Source organism: Eleutherodactylus coqui, chromosome 1, assembly GCF_035609145.1.
Source record: "Eleutherodactylus coqui strain aEleCoq1 chromosome 1, aEleCoq1.hap1, whole genome shotgun sequence".
In the NCBI taxonomy this organism is placed as follows: Eukaryota; Metazoa; Chordata; class Amphibia; order Anura; family Eleutherodactylidae; genus Eleutherodactylus; species Eleutherodactylus coqui.
Genome location: NC_089837.1, coordinates 313,321,769 through 313,343,926, shown reverse-complemented (window position 1 = coordinate 313,343,926; position 22,158 = coordinate 313,321,769). Strand labels below are relative to the sequence as shown.

Here is a 22,158-nt window from a genome sequence, read left to right as displayed (position 1 = left end):
GTTTCTCCTGAAATGGCACTTTCTGTGCCATAACTCTGCTATAGGGAATTGCTCCCAATGTTGCACTCAGACGGTGGACTTCTGCTGCCATCAGGTGGCCACTATGGATTGTTCACCACAGTCTGATATTCATGTGTGTTCTATGATGTGGTGAAAAATGATTTTTTTTCTGAGTACTCCCCTGTGACACTATAATCACTCTGGCTTGGCCTTACCTCTGCTCCAGATTACACTTCTTCCTGTTTTGTGTGCCACTTCAGTTTGCATGGCTCCTACCAAGCAGATCAAGCTCACTAATAAATTACAAGAATTTGTGAATGTTCCACCTAGTGTCTCTACCAAATCTCGGGGATCTTCCTCTGGAACTGCTACACCAGCTACACCAGCTACAACTGCTACACCAGCTACAACTGCTACACCAGCTCTTCAGTGATTGGTCCGACTAATATGGATGTTATCTAGGCAATAACAGAGTGTTGGTCTGCGCTCATGGAGAAGAAAGATGCTTTGCAGTGTGATTTCTGATTTCTATGAGTGGATGTGCAAAATCTGCGAGAATGCACTACTTTAGTGGAGACCCACGTTTTTGATTTGGAGGATGTGGCCACACCACGTAGAGCTCAGGTGCCGGCTCTTGACTAGATGACTTGTTGCATCTGCAAGAGTGGTTTTCCATCAGATTGATAGGAGGGGACACAACTCTATGAATATCTTGAGTCACTGCTTAAAGAATTCTATTGTTCAAACTCCTTTCTTTTGTGTGGAGCGAGTAAATTGCTCCACTCCAGGGCAGCCTCCTCGTATGTTTATTGCTAAACTGTTGAACTATTGGGACAGATAAAGGGCTCGAATTGAATCGTCGACTGCATCCTTTAAGGGTTGGGGGACAACTTGTGAGGATTTTTCCAAACTACTCCTTGGATGTGCAGAAGTGGTGTCAAAAATTTTTGGAAGCAGAACTCCTGCGGTCTAAGCAGCTTGTTGATACAATGTTGTACCCGGCTAAAGGCCCACTTAGACACAACGATTATCGCTCAAAATTTACTCAAAAGCAATCTCTTGAGCGATAATCGTTGTGTGCATTTACAAGGCGAGATGATCGCTCAAAATTTGCTCAAACGGCAGTTTGAGTGACCGTTTTGAGTGTTCACTTTGCATAAGCTCTTAAGTAGCTAATTAGCTACTTAAGAGCTTATTAGTGTGTAATTGAAGGCTCCTGCTGTATACAGAAGATAGTGGGAGTGCTGTCTTCTGTATACAGCTGCTGTGTTCTCGGGAGTGCTCAGCTGGTATACAACTGAGCGCTCAGAGCGGGGTATGCAGAAGACAGCTGGAGCACTGTCTTCTGTATACAGCTCCTTTTGGTCTCGGAGCTTTCAGCTGGCATCCCGTTGGGAAGTCCCAGTGGGATATCAGCTGAAAGAATGTTATCTGTGCTGCCCGCTGAGAAAAATATGCGCGCGGCACTGATGTGGCTCATCTCTCATTTCTTGCTGGCTAGAAATGAGCGATGATTGAATAGTGCACGAGCAGTGCATGATGGCAGCGCATTTAGATAGAACAATTACCCCTCAAAAGACTGCTTTTGAGCGAATTTTGAGCAATAATTGTTGTCTTTAACGGGCCTTAAGTTGAAAGTTATTAAAAACAACTGTACTGGCTTTTTCATCAAGCTGCAGGATGTTGTCTCCTGGCTGCAGCGGCATTAGATCTTTTGCTGTGTTGGCCTAACTTAGTCTTGCTGTGGATGTCGTTCATGCTATTCTTTGCATCCCTCTGTGGATGGTTGGGCCTCTGCTGACAATAGACCTCTACTATTGGCTTTATTTTTCTGTCTGCGTCAGCCTACACAGTCATAGTATATGTGTGCTGCAATTAGTTTATGGTAACCGTACCCTTTTTCCCAGGGCTGTAATTTGTCAGCCCCAAGTATACACTCATGTAAAGCATATTGCTCTCTCGCCTCTCACTCTGGGGGTAGGCCCCCATGATTGGATGGGCCTTCTTTCATGATCTTCTTATGTTTAATACAGGGCGTGTGTTTCTGTTTTCTATGGAAGTTTATTACTGTGAATATTACATCTTGTCCCTTACAGGGGAGTATTTTTCTCTTCCCCTTTTACGGATTATTCTTATTTTTTTTTTCTTCTCTCTCTTTGTGGTGGCTCATAGTTGGGCCTGTCTCTCCCCCTTTGGTTTGATGGTTCTTGGATTCAGACCTTGGTTGGGTTGGATCGGTGGGGTGGTTGTTTACTACCATTTAACAGTTTTGCCTTCTGCCTATGTGATCTTTTTCTTATATCCCAATGGCTGATATTAAATTTAAATTAGTCTCTTGGAATGTCAGAAGCCTTAAATCCAAGATTAAAAGGGTCCTAGTATTTAGCTTTCTTAAAAGGATTCCCCTCAAGTCTTCCTTTCACAGAAAATGCACCTACAGGACTCTAAGGTGCTGGCGCCTAAACATGTGTGTTTATTGGCTCTGTTCATCATGCTACGTATTCCAACTATGCTAGAGGTGTAACTATCTTACTGGCTCCTAGTGGATCTTAGTTCACTCAGTTTGCTTTTCAGTAGATTCATATTAACTCAGGGGTCGATTTATTTATTTTTATACTCCGTTATTCTTAATGGATGCCTTCTCGCTGTAGTTAATATCTATTTACCACCCATGCTGATATTCGGATTTTATATGATATAATGGCCTTTGTGGGACTCTTGGATCCAGCCCCAAGAATATTGATGGGTGATTTTTAATCTTCTTATGGATCCAGCAAATAGCTGTCCTACACAGCTGACTCGAATAGGATCTCAGTTGTGTGTCTGGGCTTTAAAGGGGTTGTCTCGTGAAATCAAGTGGGGTTCAGCACTTCTGTATGGCCATATTAATGCACTTTGTAATATACATCGTGCATTAATTATGAGCCATACAGAAGTTATTCACTTACCTGCTCCGTTGCTAGCGTCCCCGTCGCCATGGATCCGTCTAAATTCGCTGTCTTCTGGCATTTTTAGACGCGCTTGCGCAGTCCGGTCTTCTCCCTGGTGAATGGGGCCGCTCGTGCCGGAGAGCTGGTCCTCGTAGCTCCGCCCCGTCACGTGTGCCGATTCCAGCCAATCAGGAGGCTGGAATCGACAATGGACCGCACAGAGCTCACGGTGCACCATGGGAGAAGACCCGCGGTGCATCGTGGGTGAAGATCCCGGCGGCCATCTTGGTAAAGGAAGAAAGAAGTCGCCGCAGCGCGGGGATTCGGGTAAGTAATAAACTTTTTTTTTTTTTTAACCCATCCCTTGGGTTTGTCTCGCGCCGAACGGGGGGCCTATTGAATAAAAAAAAAAAACGTTTCGGCGTGAGACAACCCCTTTAACCCTGTCTAATCCAATTTCCCTACCACCTGCACACTCCCTAACTCTCTTTATTTTGGGTGGAAAAGTGCATTATGGATTCCTTCGAATTACTCAACAGAAACACACAAAAATGAACTGTCGTCATGATGATTTTATTAGCAATTTTTTTGAAAATTAAACATGAGTTCTGAGTGCTTCACCCTGGTAAGATCATTTGTAATAATCCTGTAAATATATGCCGGTATAAAAAGACTCAATTTATTTCTAATTTCTTTATGAAAGATATCTCTGTAATACAGTGCCATACAGAGGCATCCTAGAACTGCAGATAAATGTTTCTAACACTTTGCAGAAGAGGGCTCCGAAACTGAAACTTTCTTCTGCATAGTGTAATATACATAAACAGAAGAGAGCTCTGCCATTGGAGTGCTCTTCTGCATAGTGTTAGAAACATGTGTTGGACCTCGCACGACATAGGAGCTTAGATTGGAAAGGGTTAAGGCACTCTCGATACCGCTTGTTCTTGTCACCGTTTCTCATTGCTCTTTCTCCCAGATATGTTCAGATCTCCGGAGTGTATTTCCCTGGTGTGTGATGCTTTGCATTTGCCCCAGGGTGTTTCGGATCATTCACCGCTTCAGTTAGTCCTTGATCTTGGAGGGGAAGAGGGTCACAATAACAAGGAAACTTGGTGCCATTTGGTTAGATTAACCTGACGTTTTTAGTATACTAGACAGGAAGCTGAGGTGTATTGGGAGGTTAATATTAAATCAGCATCCAAGTCTATATTCTGGCAGGCCCTTAGCAGAGGATCCTTTACTTCGGCCATCTCGGCTTTTAGAAAGTCCCTATAGAATGCTAGGTTTGATTTGGAGTATCGCATTTTTGAGGCAGAGGCGTGTTATGTTATGGATCCTACCACGGCTAATCATTCTATACTTGATTGTCTGCAGAGAGAGAACCAATTGCTGTTGATTATACAAAGAAAAAACTCTTGAACTCCTAACATGTTTTTGACCAGGGTTATAAAAATGTCTGTCTATTGGCTTATCTTACTAGTGAGGATGGTACTAGACCCCCAATTTTGGTGGTATAGGCTATGTTTGGGACTTGGGGAAAGACTGAATAGCCAGTAACCAAACAAGAAGTCCCCAGGCACTGATAGGCCCCCTGTTGAGCGGTATGAGAGAAATGTGGCGTTTACAGTCCCAGAAAATTCTTAGGCTATATAATTATATTTTACAGGTGGGAGTTCTACTGATTATTGGTGGGAGGCACTAGTAGTTTTGATCCCCAAACCTGGAAAAGATTCAAGTGACTATGGCTTGACTATGAATTTCTCTCCTCAATAATGACATCAAGATACTGGCCAAATTACTGGATACCCACATAAATACTCGTAGAGCTTCTAAAAAGATTATATACGCTGATCAGTCCGGATTTATGCCAAGCACAAGTACGAATATGTTTATTAGGCGACTTTTTACCAATCTTACACTTGAACATTCTAATTCAAGAAGGTGTACTCTTATATTTATTGACCAAAATAAACCTTTGGAAGGGAGATTTTCACGGGTGGGGATAACCCATCTGGGTTTGGGTCGACGTTCGTTAGGTGGGTGCAAGTTCTGTATCACTCTCCTGTAGCTCGGGTCAGAACTAATATATTTTCTCTTACTAGGGGCACGCATCCCGTCTGGCCTCTGTGTCCAGTCCTATTTACCATTGCAATTGAACCACTTGCAGTCCAGATCAGTATGTCCACATCAGTAATTGGGTTTAAGATGCGGTATGAGAAGTGTATAGCATTATATGCTGACAACACTCTTTTGTTCTTCCTTCCTTCACTTCACTTCTCTCTCTTTTTGGTACATTTGGAATTTTTTCTAGATAGGATGACATATTTAGGGATAGTTGTGCACAGCTCTGTTGATCACTTTTACGAAGATAACCTTGCCCCACATTTGTGCTGGGCAGGAGGCCGGGCTTCACTCCTATTGACGCTAGTAGGTCATGTAGATCTGATTTTAAGACGAAAATGCTTCCTGAATTTCTATATTTACTCCATAATTCTTGCATCTTTTTTTCTGTTAAGCATGAAAAAGGACTTCTGTATTACAGAGGAATGAAGTGCTGTTAATTCTAAAGACACTGTCCATATCAGAACAGGGGTTTACATACATTACTTACCTTATATACTCGAGTATAAGCCGAGTTTTTCAGCACAAAAAAATGTGCTGAAAAAGCCCCCCATCGGCTTATACTCGAGTGAGGTTAAAAAAAAAAGCCAAAAAAAACCCCTCAATACTCACCTATCAGCCGGCGTCTATGTCCCTGAGGGGTGCGGCAAGCTGCTGCAGTCTTCTCCCTGGTTTGCTTTTGAAATCCCCGCTGTCAGCGCTGTGATTGGATCGAGTGTCGGCGGGTTTTCAAGCAGTGAGTTCTAAAGTATGGGAGAAATCCTTGAGACAATTATTTGAGGAGCAGATTAAAGGAGAGCAAAAAGGTCCTCTTGTGAGGACTACAGAATAGAAAAGAATGCTGGAGCAACCCTAGCGAAAACATGGAAAAAGAAATTGAAGACTAGGTCCTCTTTTCAAAGAGTAATAGGCTGTAATTTTTGAATGAAGGGGAAAAAATCCCTGTATATAATAGGTGCACCCCAACCTCAAATAATGTCATACCAGACTCTGTAAACGTTTAGACAACAAATACCAGAATGGTTACAAAATTGGCTACAAAGAAGCAACCCATAGACATATAAATTACATGGATTTTTGCCAAGCTTCTCGGTTTCGCTTTATAAGAGAAAAGTCAGTGCGTCTTATAGAGTGAACGTGCCGCTTGTTCACGCGATCGCGAGTTTAACGCGCAATCTTGCGAACATTCGGCCAAAGAATCAGTTCTCTCTCCTTTGCACTGCTGCCCACTGATTGGCGGTGAGCGCCGGCGGGAACAACTATTGCTCCCCTTCCTCCACCAATCAGCTTGACCCCTTCCTCCTATGAGGAAGTGCTTACAGTTCTTTCATTATTGCATGACAAAGCTACCTTAGTCTCCTGCTGCATCCATCCATTTTTAGAAAGATGTCAAAGCAGAAACGACTAGCATATAAAATCCCTTTTAAACTGGAGGTGGTGAAATACGCCAAAGAACATGGGAACAGAGCAGCTCAGAGAAATTTTGGGCCGCCTCCAACAGAAAAAATGATACGGGAATGGAGGAAACAGAAGGAGGAGCTGCAAAAAGCAGATAAAAGTAAGCACACGTTTCGTGGGAAAATGGCCACAGATAGACGTGGAAATGAAAGAATGGATAATGTGTCACAGGAACAACGGATTTTCAGTCTCTACCAAAATGATCATCTTTGAAGCCAAGCGTCTTGCTGCAGAGAAAGACATTAAGGACTTCACTGGATCCGCATTGTGGTGCTACAGGTTCATGAGGAGATGTGGCCTTGCTATGCGCACCAAAACTAGGATTGCGCAAAAAATGCCTAAAGAATATGAAGCCAAGATTGTGTCTTTTCATAAATTTGTAATTGATGCAAGAAAGAAAAATGGCTTTGAAATAGGCCAGATTGGGAATATGGATGAAGTCCTGTTAACTTTTGATGTTCCATCAAACAGGACTGTTGATTTGAAAGGTGCAAAATCCATAACTGTGAAAACCTCAGGACATGAGAAAACGCATTACACGGTTGTGTTGTCCTGCTGTGCAGATGGCACCCAACTTCCACCAATGCTAATCTTCAAAAGAAAAAGCATGCCAAAAGAGGCAATCCCACGAGGAGTTATTGTCCATGTTCATGAGAAAGGATGGATAGATGAAGGTGGAATGAAAATATGGATCGAAAAAGTGTGGTCCAGATGCCCTGGAGGGCTTCTGAAGAAACCTGCCCTGCTAGTACTTGACCAGTTTAGGGCAAATATCAGTGAAAACACACAAAAAATATTTAAAGAAGCAAAGACCCATCTAGCTGTAATTCCTGAGGGGCTTACCAGCCAGTTGCAGCCTCTGGATGTTTCTATTAACAAGCCATTTAAAGTTTTCATGCGAGAGGAGTGGAACAAGTGGATGGCTGCTGGAAATCATGACCTGACATCCACAGGACGCATGAAAGGCCCACTATCACTCAGGTTTGTGAGTGGGTGAAAACATCGTGGCTGGCTGTGAAGGAGGAAATTGTTGTAGGATCCTTCAAAAAATGTGGCATCAGTAATGCCTTGGACGGTTCTGAGGATGGAATCCTTTATGAAGATGCTGACACCAGTGATAGTGAGTCACTGAGCTTGATTAGTTCGGACAGCAGTGAGGAGTTTTGGGGGTTTCCTGATGACTAGAGGTGTATTGTTCTAAAATAAAAATCTCTGCTCATCTGTTAATTACAGTAATAATAGTTCTTAATGCGGCTGTTGACTGACTGCTGTTCATGCTTACATATTATTCTGTTATTTTATTAAATATTTAAGCCCACTTTTTGGTTCTAAATATTTTTTTCCTACTTTCCTCTCTCTAAAACCTAGGTGCATCTTATCATCAGGTGCGTCTTATAAAGCGAAAAATACGGTATTTATAAAACCAGAATATATACATGTTTCAAGGCCAGTAGACCTCCTCTTCAGTACTTACTGGGGACACACGTCTGGATGCTGAATGGTATCTAGGCTGGTTTTATAAATATATAATTACGTGAGATGAATTTTTGCCAAACTTTTCTATGTTGATAGGTTGCGCCTTATAACTAATTTTTTAACCCTTATGGTTTATTTGAGGACTGGAGTTTACGTGCGGTGAGCTATCGGGATTTTGGGTCAGAGATGTCTGGAACGAGCAGATTGTGGACAATGTCTTGAATTTGTTTCTCGGGACAGTAGGCAGCTAGTAAAGGTAAAGGTACTGGCAGGGGAGTATCAGGGAGAAAAGGAGGATTAGCCTAGCAACAGAGTTGAGGATGGATTAGAGAAGTGCAAGAGCATTGGATGAGAGGTTGCAGAGACGGTTGTTCTAATAGTCTAGGTGGGAGATGATGAGGACATGCACTAGCATTTTTGTTGACTCTGGGTTGAGGAAAGATCATGTCTGAGAGATGTTTACTAACTTAAGGCGTCGGGAGGTGGCGAGGGCTTGTATGTGTGGTTTGAAGGAGAGGATAGAGTCATTAGTTACACCCAGACACTGGACTTGTGGGACTGGTTAAAGTATGAATTCATTGGTCAAAGTATGAATTCATTGATCGTTCTTGAGAAGTCTAGTGGGGGTACTAAGTGAGATGAGGGAAAGATGATTAGTTCAGTTTTCTCCATGTTCAGTTTTAGAAAGTGTGTGGAGGACATTTTAGGGTTCTTGATAGAAGAGAGGTTCTATCTGGGATGGATAGGTAAATTTGAGTATCATCGGTATAAGGGTGGTACTGAAAGGTGCCATTGGCTTATGTCCCCATGTCACTTAAACTTCAGGGATATCAATCTGTCTTGTTAGGAAGCAGTTACACTCTTTTTAGCCTTCCTGACTGATTTTTTTCTCTAGTTTTGCTAGTGTCCTTGTCACTACTGGTAGCATAAGGGGGTACCTGCAGCCCAATCACTTTGCACAGGTAGTCCTGCCTCTCTAGAGTGACATGTTCATATATGCTTTTGCAACAAGGTTTTCCTATGTCTCTTAGCGTAGCCTTGAGCATGGAACAGATGCAACAACATGGGCGGCTACACGAGAAGAGTTGGACACGTCTATAGTAGGGCATCAACCCAACATTAGGACCAGTATCTGCTCCTTTGTGCAAGGAGGAACAAGAGGACCACTGCCAAAGTCACACAAAATGACCTCCAGTGGGCTACCGGTCTACATGTTTGTGACCAAACTATCAAAAAGAGACTCCGAGAGTGGCATGAGGCTTAGCCGTGGATTTCTGCTGCAGTTTTTGAGGTGGAATTCACACATAAGTATCCACATCAGATTCCACGATGTGACCATACTCTTAAAAAAAAAATCTTGAAATCTCTTGTTAAGTGAGGTAAAGTACCTGGTTTATACTTCATACCTCAGTGATTGTGAGGAGAGGTGTGTCCCATTTTATCTTCTCAGGCTTACTGCTCAGTAGTGGGAGGTTTTCTCTGTCGTGTGGGGTGGGGGTGATGTTACCATGGGATTGTGATAACTGGATTATTGGTAAGCGTAATCACTCTTAATTTCTTCCCTTACAGATTCTGCACTATGAGCTGCTGGCTATCAGGGATGCGTGTATCAAATTGGAGAAGGACTATCAGCCTGGCATCACTTACATTGTTGTACAGAAGCGGCACCACACACGCCTGTTTTGTGCTGACCGCAGTGAGCGGGTATGTGGTGGCTGGCAATTTTTTTTTTTTTTTTACAAGTTTTCTTCAATTACTGAGAGGTTATGGAGTATGTTAGTCTAAATGATCCTGTTGCTTTCCTGTCGGCTGTGTATTTTATCGTTAACATGTTCAAGGATAATGTACGTATCTAGTAATCCTTTTGGAATGACTTGTCAATTCATTATGGTACCCTTATGGACCAAATATATATTGAATTGCTACATATGTGTGTTCATTTGTTTGTTGCGTTGTTGTTTTTTTAGACATGTTTTGGTTTGTTTTTTCTATGCAGATTGGAAAAAGTGGTAACATTCCGGCAGGGACAACGGTTGACACTAACATCACACATCCTTTTGAGTTTGATTTTTATCTGTGCAGTCATGCGGGTATCCAGGTAATGTGCTGCAAAAGATCTGTGAAGACCCGTTATCCCAAACAAAAAGACGTTGGAAAATATAACTGGAGTAATATTGCAATAATGGTGATACAAATTGGGCCAGATTTACTAACACTGTCTAATACAATAGTCATACAGTGCAGACTTAGACTAGACATGCGAAAAATTGCAGCTTTATAACACTGTGGGTCCTGCACAACCAGATTTAAATCGCGGAATCCGCGACCGCTGTCTGCACGCACTTAATGTGGCAAAAAGCAGGTATTGAAAGGCATGTAGTTTTTATTTATTTTTTTTAATTTTTTTTACCTTCACACTCATGGATACAAATTGCATATTCCTCGAGCGGAAGAAAATTTTCTGCATGCTTCATTTAGTGACTGGAATCTGTGCAGACAACCTCTATTCTCCCGCATGTGGAATCCGTTCTGGTCATTTGAGCCCGGCCTAACTTTGCTGGATAAGTCTGGCGTATCTTTACACTGTATAGTCTACAACTCCAATTCCCCAAAAGTTGAGATGCTGTGTAAAATGTAAATTGATAAGAAAAAAAGAATGATTTGGAAATCTCAAATAACCATATTTTATTCACAATAGAACAGAACGCATATCAGAAGTTCAAAGTAAAACCTTTTTCCATTTCCTTTAAATAAATGAACTCATTTAGAAATAGATGGCAGCAACAAAAGTTGGGACAGTGTTAACAAAAAGCTGGAAAACAAAGTGGTACTAATGAAAAACAGCTGAAGGGGCAATTTTCTACTTAGTCAAATGACTGTGTATAAAAAGAAAAAAAAGTATGTAAGAGAGGCAGAGTCTCTCAGAAGTAAAGATGGTCAGAGGTTCACCAATCTGTGCACAACACTAATTATGGAACAAATCTCAGAAACATGTTCCTCAAAGTGAAATTGTGAAGACCTTGAATAACACACCATCTATAGTACAGAATATAGTCAAAATATTTAGAGAATCTGCAGAAATTAATGTGCACAAGGGACAAGGCTGAAGATCCATTTTAGGTGCTCGAGATTTACAGTCCTTCAGATGTCACTGCATTAGAAACATGCATGATTTTGGGATTGTTCTCAGTAACAGAAACCAAGTAATGACAAAAATACATGATGTTACAGCGAGCTTTCAAACCTACTCGGGGTCCTTCTTCAGGCTTAATTAAATATATCCGAAGATTCACACATATATATGGACAGGCACAGACTTTGTGTAAGCCTAAAGAAGGACCCTAAGTAGGTTTGAAAGCTCGCTATAACATCATGTATTTTTGTTAGCCATTAAAAGGTATCATATCTACAAGATTACGTCGTTTCTCTTACAGAGCACAATCACATTTTTCTCTACTGGCTAACACAGTACCAAACTTTTTTCGTTTTATGCATGATTCTGTAACACAAATCTCTGCATGGACTCAGGAATACTTCCAGAGATCCTTGTCTGTGAACACAGTTCGCTGGGCAATCCACAAATACAAGTTAAAACTGTATTATGCAAAGAAGAAGCCATATACAACACAATCCAGAAACACCGGTGTCTTCTCTGGGCCAAAGCTCATTTAAAATGGACGGAGGCAAAATGGAAAACTGCTCTTTGGTCAGAGGAATGAAAATTTGAAATTCTTTTTTTGGAAACCACGGCCGCCATGTCCTGTGGAGTCAAGAGGAGAGGGACCATCCAGCTTGTTATCAGCAAACAGTTCAAAAGCCTGCATCTCTGATGATATGGGGTTGCATTAGTACCTATGGCATGGCCAGCTTACACATCTCGAAAGGCACTATCAATGCTGAGCAGTATACAGAGCTTTTTGTCCTTGCATTCTTCAGCCAGACAATGCTTAACCGCATACTGTATCCATTGCAACAACATGGCTTCGCAGAAGAAGAGTCTGGGTACTGAACTCACTGCCTGCAGTCCAAACCTTTCAGCAGTAGAAAACATTGGGCGCACTATAAAATGAAAAATCGAGCAAAGTTGATCCAGGACTGTTGAACAGCTAGAATCCCACATCAGACAAGAATGGGGCAACATTCCTTTCCCAAAACTCCACAATTATGTCTTCTCACTTCCCAGATGTTTATGGACTGTTGTAAAAAGAAGAGAGGATACTACACAATGGTAGACATGGCACTGGCTCAACTTTTGAGTGATGTATTACTGCCATCAATTTCTAAATGTGTTTTTTTGTTTTTTTTTGTAATGAAATGGAAAAATGAGTCACTTTCACCTTCTGATATGCGTTCTATGTTCTACTGTGAATAAAATATAGCTATATGAGATAATTGCATTCTTTTTTTTCTTAACATTAATTAACATTTTACACAGCATCCCAACTTTTTTGGAATAGAGGGTAAATGGTTACAACCCCAATTAGTTGGTTTCATTTAGATGAATTTTTGTGCCAAAATTTTTGCACCATGTGCAGCGCCAATCCATTCCTCTGCAATGGAACTGCTGCAGATAGCTGAGCGCTTTTATTCCATTTCCACCAACCCCATTGAAATTAATAGAGAAGCACCATATATGTGACAGTCTCTCCTTTTATAGTTGAATGTCGCTGTAGATGAGTGCAGCGAGCCCACAGTCATGAGACGTGTGAGACATAGGACCCCTGTTTTCAGGATTCTCTTATGGATAGGTGATAACTGTATTGTGCTATAACCTTTTTAATTATGGATATTTGAGGAATCTAAAAGATCTCTAAACTGCAGTGGTATACAGTTATAGAAACTTAGGGACTATATGTCCAAAAATGTACAAGAGCTACTACAGTTGTAAAACATGAATTTTGTTTGACTTACTGTCTCTTCCTTTCTGCAGGGCACCAGCCGTCCCTCACATTACTATGTTCTTTGGGATGACAACCGATTCACAGCCGATGAGCTACAGATCCTCACATATCAGCTGTGTCACACATATGTGCGCTGCACACGGTCTGTGTCTATACCCGCTCCTGCATACTATGCTCGACTGGTGGCATTCCGAGCACGATATCACCTAGTAGACAAGGAACATGACAGGTGAGATGAAAGGGTTGATTTTACAAAAAAGGTGCAAGAAAAACAAGTTTAGCTTTCAAATTTTCAAAGCTGTGATTGTTTTCAAATATCCACAGCTGCATTCTGTTTGCCATAATGGGGTTGCTAGTTAAAATCGAAAACCATTCTTACGACATCCCAAAGATGTTAATAGTATCTGATCGGAGTTATGGTGAACGGACTTGTGTACATGCGATAAAGTACTAAATTACGGATCTTCGATTTGCCATTTGTAACAAAGTGTATAGTTCTAGATGACATTCTTTATCTAGGTATAGCCTGTAAAGAGTTGTTGGGAGCTTCTATGATCTCTAGTCACTCCACCACCTTGTAATCGCTGTTGCAAGTAGTGCTGCTGGTATGCTAATTAGTTGGCAACAATCTGATTAGTGTTTTTCTCCCATTCGGCAACCAGGCATTTGTAAATAAAAGGAACCATTAAAAACATTTAGAAAGCAAAAACTTTGTAGTAGTATAAATTCTAGCAGTATAACGGAATAGTTATTATATTTTCGTAAATGACGCGCCAAAGCCATTATAGCTCTGACACAACATTTCATGTCTTCCAAGAAAAACCCTCTCTCTGGTTTAGACTGTTCATGGCAGTCAAAAGCTCCTTAATATCCTTAAAGCCAACCTGTAATCACTGAAGAGCAACATAAGTTAAGTGATGTTGTCTTCATACATGTCCAGCCACACGATTGAGCCATAGTAGGTTTGACGTGCATCCTATATTCTTTCATTCTCATGTCTGAATAAATTTACAGCTTTTATATTCATCCAGTGCTGGAAATCTATTCTTTGTTATATCCGGTTTCATCTCCAGGCTGGTTCGGACTCCCTCCCCTCCATTGTCACAACTCAAGGCCCATTTGCTATTGGCCGACATCTCCAACTCTCTCAAGCTGAACACTCCATACATTCCAAACGCTGCGCTTGTGCCACACTTCTTGAGTTAGCGCATGCGCGTTGTCGATGAGCCTGATGGCCAAAGCAAGGAACCTCACTGGGCATGTGTGCTTCAGGCTGGAGATGCAAAGTTATAGCAAAACGGTTGTAGTTTATGATGGAGGGGGACAGAACCCAGACCAAGCTAAGGAGCAAACGTTCCATCAGACTATTATTTGCCAATCAGACACTTGTTTGTCAATCCCCCATCATTAATAGCGTTTAATATACTCAAGTATTTGCCCTGTTGACTTCATTTGGATGCAGCCAAGAAGGTGAAAATCAAGTTGATCTACAAACGGTCTGTGTTTTTATCCCTGAGTTTTGCAGTTTTTGAATATTGAATGTTATAATAAATATGCAAGTGTTTTAAATATTGGAATTATTTTACAACTGTCTGGTGGTTTTGCACTATTCAACGTAGTTCTCTATTTACCATACGGAGGGAAGGGAAATGGATTACTGTAAAGTCTAGAAGCAGACTGACCTCACACAGGCTATGGAAATGTTAATATCTTATTCACCTTGGAAGAGCATTTTTCAGTGGAACAAGTATCCATTCCACTGAGATTGGAACATTCAGGAATATTCCTGTGATGGAGAGGAGAGGGCTCCTTCGTAACACAAACTTTTTCATTTCTATGATTGCTTAGAACACACAGATTTTATCATTAAAGTGGTTGTCGGGTTGTAAACTATTGATGGCCTACCTGTAGAATGGGCAATCTGTACACCGTACATCAGCAGGTATTTGTTGCCCGAGACCCCCATCGATCAGTTGTCCACTGTGCCAGTTTGCTTGTGCACAGAGTTGATTGGAGCTGTCTACTTCCTGCAGTATTCTCACTGCAGTGGCCAAATTAATAAGATCTTAGCCTGTAATACTAAGACTGGCCACTGCAGTGAGAATGGCGTTGTCTGCTTCTTGCAGAAAGCGGCTCAGTGCATTGGCACACCAGCCAGATAAACTGCTGATCCATGGGGGATTATGGGTGGTAGACTCCTGTCTATTTATTGTTTACAACTGGTTACAATAGTTTATAACTAGACAACCCCCTTAAGCTTCGAGTCTTTATAAAACCTCCGACATGTACATGAATAGAGCTGTTTTTTGTTTTTCTTCTTTTAAAACTCTGACATGACGTTACCCATACTAATTGTTCTAATGAGCTCTAAGCTAATATTGACAAACTGCCTGTAGGAACCTACATGACTGCAGTGTGCATAATGCTCCTATAGAAGTCTATGGGATCATATCAATATTGGCTCAGTGATGAGCGTTAAAACGTAAAGACTCTAGACAAAGCTAAATTACCATTGTCTAGTGCAGAGCTTAAGGGGGGATTCGGAATACACCAAACAGCACAGTCATGGACCGCCCCCTCACTAGGTATAATATATTGGGAAATATTCATAAAACGGTCTAAGAGAGAAAGTATTATTGTTGTCCATGGCAGCCAATTACTTAAATTTTTCAAGAGCAGAATACAAAATGAAAGATAAGCTGTGATTGGTTGCTATTTACAACAAAGACCATTTCTCTTTTTGACTGTTTTATAAATTTGCCCCCATGGTATCATATTCTTGCCTGGAGTGTTCCTGTAATTGTGAAGTGTAGAACTCGCCAATGTATGCCTGTTCCTATGACACATCAACGTTTTATAAAACTAGAGGTTTCATGTACAAAAATTTTAAAACCTTCTACAGTATTTGTTTTCCAGGATGTTTTAGTTCTACTTGTTTGTCACTAAATTACCAAGCTGTCTCTTTCCACATTTCTTGCAGTGGAGAAGGCAGCCACATTTCTGGACAAAGCAATGGAAGAGATCCACAGGCCTTAGCTAAGGCAGTACAAGTTCACCAAGACACTTTGCGCACCATGTATTTTGCCTGATGACTTGTCTCCTAGCTTTCCTAGTGGGTTATGTCTAAATGTTTGCCACATCTTGTACCTCATTGGCTCAGAAGAGTTGTGTTTGCTGGGATCTTGAGCCTTACAAAAGAAGGGTACCTCAAAATAAACTGACAAACCTGGTGAGGTCCTGTGTGACCAACATGGGAATCACATTGGACAACAATTACATTTTTTTTTTTGCATGTTGTGGAAATATAAGAGAGCACCACTTCAGCAGGTCTCCTCAGATTGCCACGGCAAATTTCTTGATGACTTGAAATGCAATACTGCAGGTGAAAAAAAAATTGAGCTGAGCCCTTAGCTCCAGTGGAATAGACTGAATGTGCATTGCAAAAAATGTATGAAAAGAGCTACAAAAAACGACTAAGAGTTTTGAGCCTTAAACACAAGATAAATTCTGATTTCAAATAACCAAGAATCTACGAGGTAAAACATGAGCATCGAAGATCTCCCTGGACAATGCTCCTTATCATATGTTCCACACAAGACGTTCTCATCCTTGGAACGTAACCAGCACAAGAACATGGCTTGCTAAGCTAACTTCAGGTCATTCGATAGTTCTCTTGTGATGTGCAGATGCAAGTTCTGGAATAAGTTCGGGTTTAGAATGTTTGTAGTAAAAAAAAAAAAGTCTAACATATCTAATTATATTGGAGGCAATGTTTCACCTGCCATGACAAATTGAGTACTTGCCACTCTCCCCTTGGAATCCACTGGTGCCATATGGTCTTCTACCGAGGCAGAATGGAGCTGGGTTATTCAAAGCAATAGGGTGTTCTTATCCAATGATGACCTGACTCCAGCGTGCCTTCATATTGTGGAACAGTTTGTTGATGCATTTGATGAATTCATACACCGTCACATCATGAATTTCAGTTGGTAGCGGTTAAAGAATTGTGCAAAGTGCCTTGAACCCTTAAAGTGCTAGACAAGAGGAAACTGATCCTGCTTCTCCAGCTCTGCAGAGTGTGCATAATGGCACTTAAAGAACCAACTCACGGTTTATAATTTGGTTAGAGTTATCTCCAATCTTTGCGCAATTGCTACAAGATTATGTTAGCTGTATGTAGTGGCTCTGCCCAGTTCCTATATCATAAGCTTATATTTGCTTTTCTGAACAGATCCTGAACTTCGAGTCTGGCTGTCCTAGGTTCAGGAATATTTTATGGGCATTTAAATTTATTTTATTTATTTTTTTTACCAACAAGTGTGGTTACATTGTAAGAACAATGCTGCTGACACTATAATTCTGTAAGTATAATGGTATTGGCTGATAGGAGACAGTATCTACAGGCAGTCTTCCGGTTACGAACAAGAGAGGTTCTGAAGGTTTGTTGAATTGTAAGTTGGAACAGGTATATATTTTTTTAAGTGTAACTCCACCAGAAAATGGCTTTGAGCCTTTACTTGCAATGACGTAAGACTGATGGGCATATTATGTTGATTTTGATCTTATATCAAAATTTTTAAAAGCCTTTCCATCTTGATAAAGAAAGCACTGCATGGCTTGGTAATAACTGTAGCACTCATCGGGGTATGGCCTTTCACATGCTCCATCGTTATCTGTTACAATTGTTGCGATTCGTTGACCGTCTGTAACCAAATGCTTCTGCCAATGGATGATGGAGTTTCATCACTTCTCTCTGATCTCTTTATTATTTTAACTTTTTATCTTCCATGATGATGGTTTTTCTTTTCTTTGCTCTATCACCAGCACTTGCATTGGATCTGTGTTTCCATAGCATCGTTGCAGGGCAGTACACAGTGTAGTATTTTAAAAGGCTACGACAGTGACAAAGGCTAACTTTATGTAAGGTACAGTATCCGACTCAAGTCAACTTCCTGTAATGTACATACAGTACTACAAACTAGGCCCGAAAAGGTGGGCATTCTTTGTCAGCATGAGCGCAGAATGCTGTGCGGTACACTTTGGCTGAGGGCTGGTCCCTGTACATAGAACTTCTTCACACAGATGTAAGTACATTTCGGTCACTTACTCCCGTGTACTTCGCCCACTCCTCCAAATACTCCCTTGGGAACGATCCATAATACTGAGTTTCCTGCTCATAAGTAGTAGTTGTATGCAAGTTGGATGTTCGTAACTCGAGGACTGCCTGTATACAGAAGAGGAACACTTATGGCTTGTAACTGTACCCTAGAATAGGGTCACTACAACAGAGCCAACTAAGCCAGCAAGTCAGCAGCAGAAAGAAAGCTGAGCCTCTGATTGCCATGTAAATGGGTCTTGACTCCTATTAAGATTTAGGAGTTTACACTATGGAGATTCCTTCTCCTTGTATAGAACCCTGATATTACACATAGCAGTAAAGAATTGCACACTTCCATAAAATGCTGAAACTGCGTATCTGGGATAGGCCCTAGCAAACTATTGGAGCTCCGACCCTATTCCATGAATGAATTGTTCTACTTCCTAACCGATACATGGGTATCTTCCCTACTAAAAATGCAGCTATGGTTTACTGCCACTTTAAATGATATACAGTATTAACAAAAGTATTATGAACAGTCCCCTAATATGCTGTTATAGGCATAATGATAACTATTAGCAAATTGTATAGAGCTCCTTTCTAGAATAGAGGCTGCTATACGTCCCGGGTCTGTGGTGCCCTAGGATTAACGGGAACTCCCCTGCTCATACCAGAAGAGTCTGTCATGACAGATACCTTCTAAAGGTGCTTTTAGCTGTAACGACTATCGTTCAAAAAAATCATTCAGCCAACAATGTACTTGCCTGTCTCAACGGTCTGCAAGGGTGCGAACGAGTCAGCGGTGACATCACTCCCTCATTCGATCTTTCAAACAAGAATCTGCTCGTCTAAAAGGACCATAAGTTAGTCCATGTAATAGATTTGCAACCAACACTAATCTAGTGGCTGCACTTGTACCCTCCAATACCCCCTAGTCCTAATCAGGAAGAGGTAGCAAACGATGTACTGTATCTGCAGCAACACAGACCTGTTTTCTGGCTTGCAGGGATCTTCCTACAGGTTACTTTGCAGTTCCCTGAGGCCTCTGGCAGACTAGCCATGAGTTTGAGTTTTGCCCGAGATGGTCAGGCGCAACCTGCATCAAATAGCACCTTGCCATGCATTGGCATGCCCTAATTCTCTTCTGTGAAACTAACAGGAATAGGACACGTCATGAGTTTTTTCACGTGGGCCATGGGTTTGTATGAAAAAATATAAATGTACATAGCCTCATAGGCCTATAACGAGGCTTTATGCTATCCGTAGATTAACGTGGACAGTACACGGTCCCAAATACGGAGGCCTTATAATGCAGACTGTCAAGGGATCTTTCTTGTCTAGTCAGCCCAAACAGATCTGTTGGGTTGTTTACAGTGCATGCTTCCCTGTAGTCCCCTTTTAGGACTTCTGGGGCCATTCAGTGGATGCCATTACATCTATTAGGTGTTTTTATGGCATCTAATTGATGCACTAATTTAACCTTAATAAAGTGATTTGTCTTGGTGACGGTTCCTCTGTAGTATTGCCGGTCCTGTTTTGCCAAATAACCCTAATAGCTTCTTTTTATGTTCTTAAATTTTTATCTTCCCTCCAAGCCTGATAGAATGGGCTGACGTCACATGTAAAGCGGATGCATGAATTCACTTACAGCCTTCTTGCTATGTTGATAAGAACATAGTTTTCTCCTCCTGCATTCCTGGAATGATCATATTAAGACATTTTTCGGGATTGCACTAAAACCGTGTATTAATGTAGCACTGCGGAGCACTCATGGAGTGTGTTGGAAGCTCTTTTTAGTTTTTCGGTTGCAAAACACAAAAGTAATATAAAATCTTCAATGACAGCTAGCCCTATACAATAATGGGTTTCTCTTTCTAACAAGGGTGCTTTGGGATTGAAATCCCTAGACGGCGTGTATTCAAAGACCAGGTGCTGTTTTGTGTACAATATTTGGATGAAATGACTTCACTTTGGCTTACATATTAGTAACCCGGAAGAACAGATTTTCTGCATTTTTCTGACTATTAAGACGTCTTTTCTTTTAGCTGAAAGACATTGGTCGAGGCTTCGTAAAGCTGATGTGCCATGGAATTCCACAGCCCTCATTACGGTAAAACTTGTGAGGGCCTTTAAAAACCTGCTGTTTGTTTCAGGGCAGTTGTGTTAGAAACGGGTGCAGTTGCATCGATAAATCATTGATAAAGCCTGAATGAGAGTCTCTCTGCTTGTATTCCAGTTTGCATATGTCTTCCTGTGCATCTTATAGTCCAAAAAAGGTAAATGCCATTGTAGCATTATTAATATGAGAGATGGATTTGTTTTTGTAACTATTTATTTTTAGTTAGATGTTCTAGACCTTTATACCTTGTGGTGTATAGGTGACTAGGAGTTCTCAAAGTTCTAATAAAGTCACTTATTTCTTGCAGTCTAATTCCGATCACTAACGTATTAATGAATAAGCAGTGTTTGGAGAACGTGTGATACTCTGCATTATGTCATAGCACATAAAAGATGCCGGTTTACACTAATTTTCTGTAAATCAGGCTCACATTTATAAAAAGCTTCATGTTGACCAGTGTTTTTGTAATTTTTGTATTTCTGGTGCATGGGCATATATGAATTTGGGGCAAGACTTGCACCTTTTTTTTAAACTCTGCCACAACTATTATGAATGGGCTTTCTAGTATGCTACATTCTGATAGAAGCTAGAGGGCAGCATAGAAACATGAATCTCAAGAGCTATCCACTTGTGCATAAAACCAGTGCTGGCAAGGGTATCAGCTGTGTAGACTGCTTACTACTGCAATAAAACTAGACCTATAGAAGCATACTACATCCATATAGGTATATCAAATATATAACAAATGTTTACATAAATATTACCTAAAGAATGTTCACTGTTTTTAATGCCAGTTCTTTTTTTTTTATGGTGCACCCTGGACCAAAGCTCTTTCAGCTTTTATGCAGAGTAGAGCTGCCAGGTTTGCTTGCAAAGACTCACCTGTGTGGTCTGGATTTTCAGGTTTTGCAAATGATGTCTTAAATGATTTATAGGCTGATGCAAGGTATAAATAAGTATCTAGAGTGGTTGGAGATGCTAATTGAAAGGGATTTCCCAGGTAAATACTGTTGATGACCTTATCCTTAGGGTAGATCCTCAATAGTTGATCAGTGCTGGGGTCCACCACTTGGGATCAGCTGATCAGACGCCCACTGTCTGCGCCACACCACATAGGAATACGGAGTGGAAGCAGATCTCTGACCCTGTGGCGGCGCAGCTCCATCGATTTTAATGAGAGCTGCGCCTGCAATTGCTAGTACTACCCACTACACAGGTCAGAGCTAACTGCTTCCGATCCATACGCCTGTGTTATATTAGACTGCAGGAAAGGAATAATAAGCATATCATGAGAAATCCTGTTAAGGTGACCTAAGATAAGTGCTGGCCAACAGTCTCCCCATCTCTGCTATAAATGTATATGCCTAGATTGCCTTGAGCATGCATGCTTACTTAAATAACTGAGTGGGGAATAAGCTTCTATCAGACAACTGACAAAATAGTGAATTCACAATGCATTTGGCCAAGTTTAGTCATTTGGATAGGTGATTAGAAACTATTTAAGACACCACTATTAAGGCCCATTTACCCGGAGCGATGATCGCTCAAAAATCGCTAAAAAGCGATCGTTTGAGCGATCATCATTGCGTCTAAACACGCAGCCATCGTACACTGCTAGTTGATTGTTAAATTCAAGCCAGCCTAAAAATCATCGTGTGGTCTCATCAAGTTCTCTGAGGGTAGTGCTGATAGCATTGTTTCAGCTATTTAACACATCAAAGAACAAAGGAGCTGAATGCAGATGCTAGGTTCTCACATGGCGGAATCCCACTGGAAATCTCGTGGTTTGGCCGCAGCAAAAAAACTCGAGATTTCCACCGGTAAAGCGCTGCTTCAAAACCCGCAGCACTTAGCTGCGGGTTTTGAAGCAGCTTGGCCGCACGCTTTTCCATTGCAGCTGGCGCTCCTATAGAGGAGAGCGGTGCCACAGCGGAAAGAAAACAAATGGACATGCTGCGGCCGGGAAATCCATGCTGCAACGCCGGCTTTGCCACAACTGATTCACTGTCCTGTGTGGACGAGATTTCTCAGAAATCTCGTCCACATGGCTGGCTA

The 22,158-nt window shown here is 41.3% G+C and overlaps 1 protein-coding gene across 1 annotated transcript in view; it reads left to right on the top strand.

The window, feature by feature from the left end:
* The window catches only part of LOC136574055 (protein argonaute-1), a 90,234-nt gene extending 69,678 nt beyond the window's left edge, over positions 1 to 20,556 (top strand). The window contains exons 16-19 of the mRNA XM_066574987.1: positions 9,555 to 9,689; positions 9,982 to 10,083; positions 12,916 to 13,115; positions 15,867 to 20,556. Of these exons, the coding sequence (XP_066431084.1) occupies positions 9,555 to 9,689; positions 9,982 to 10,083; positions 12,916 to 13,115; positions 15,867 to 15,975 (546 nt within the window). The 3' untranslated portion in view covers positions 15,976 to 20,556. The remainder of the gene's footprint in view (positions 1 to 9,554; positions 9,690 to 9,981; positions 10,084 to 12,915; positions 13,116 to 15,866) is intronic.
* Positions 20,557 to 22,158: the final 1,602 nt, after the last annotated feature.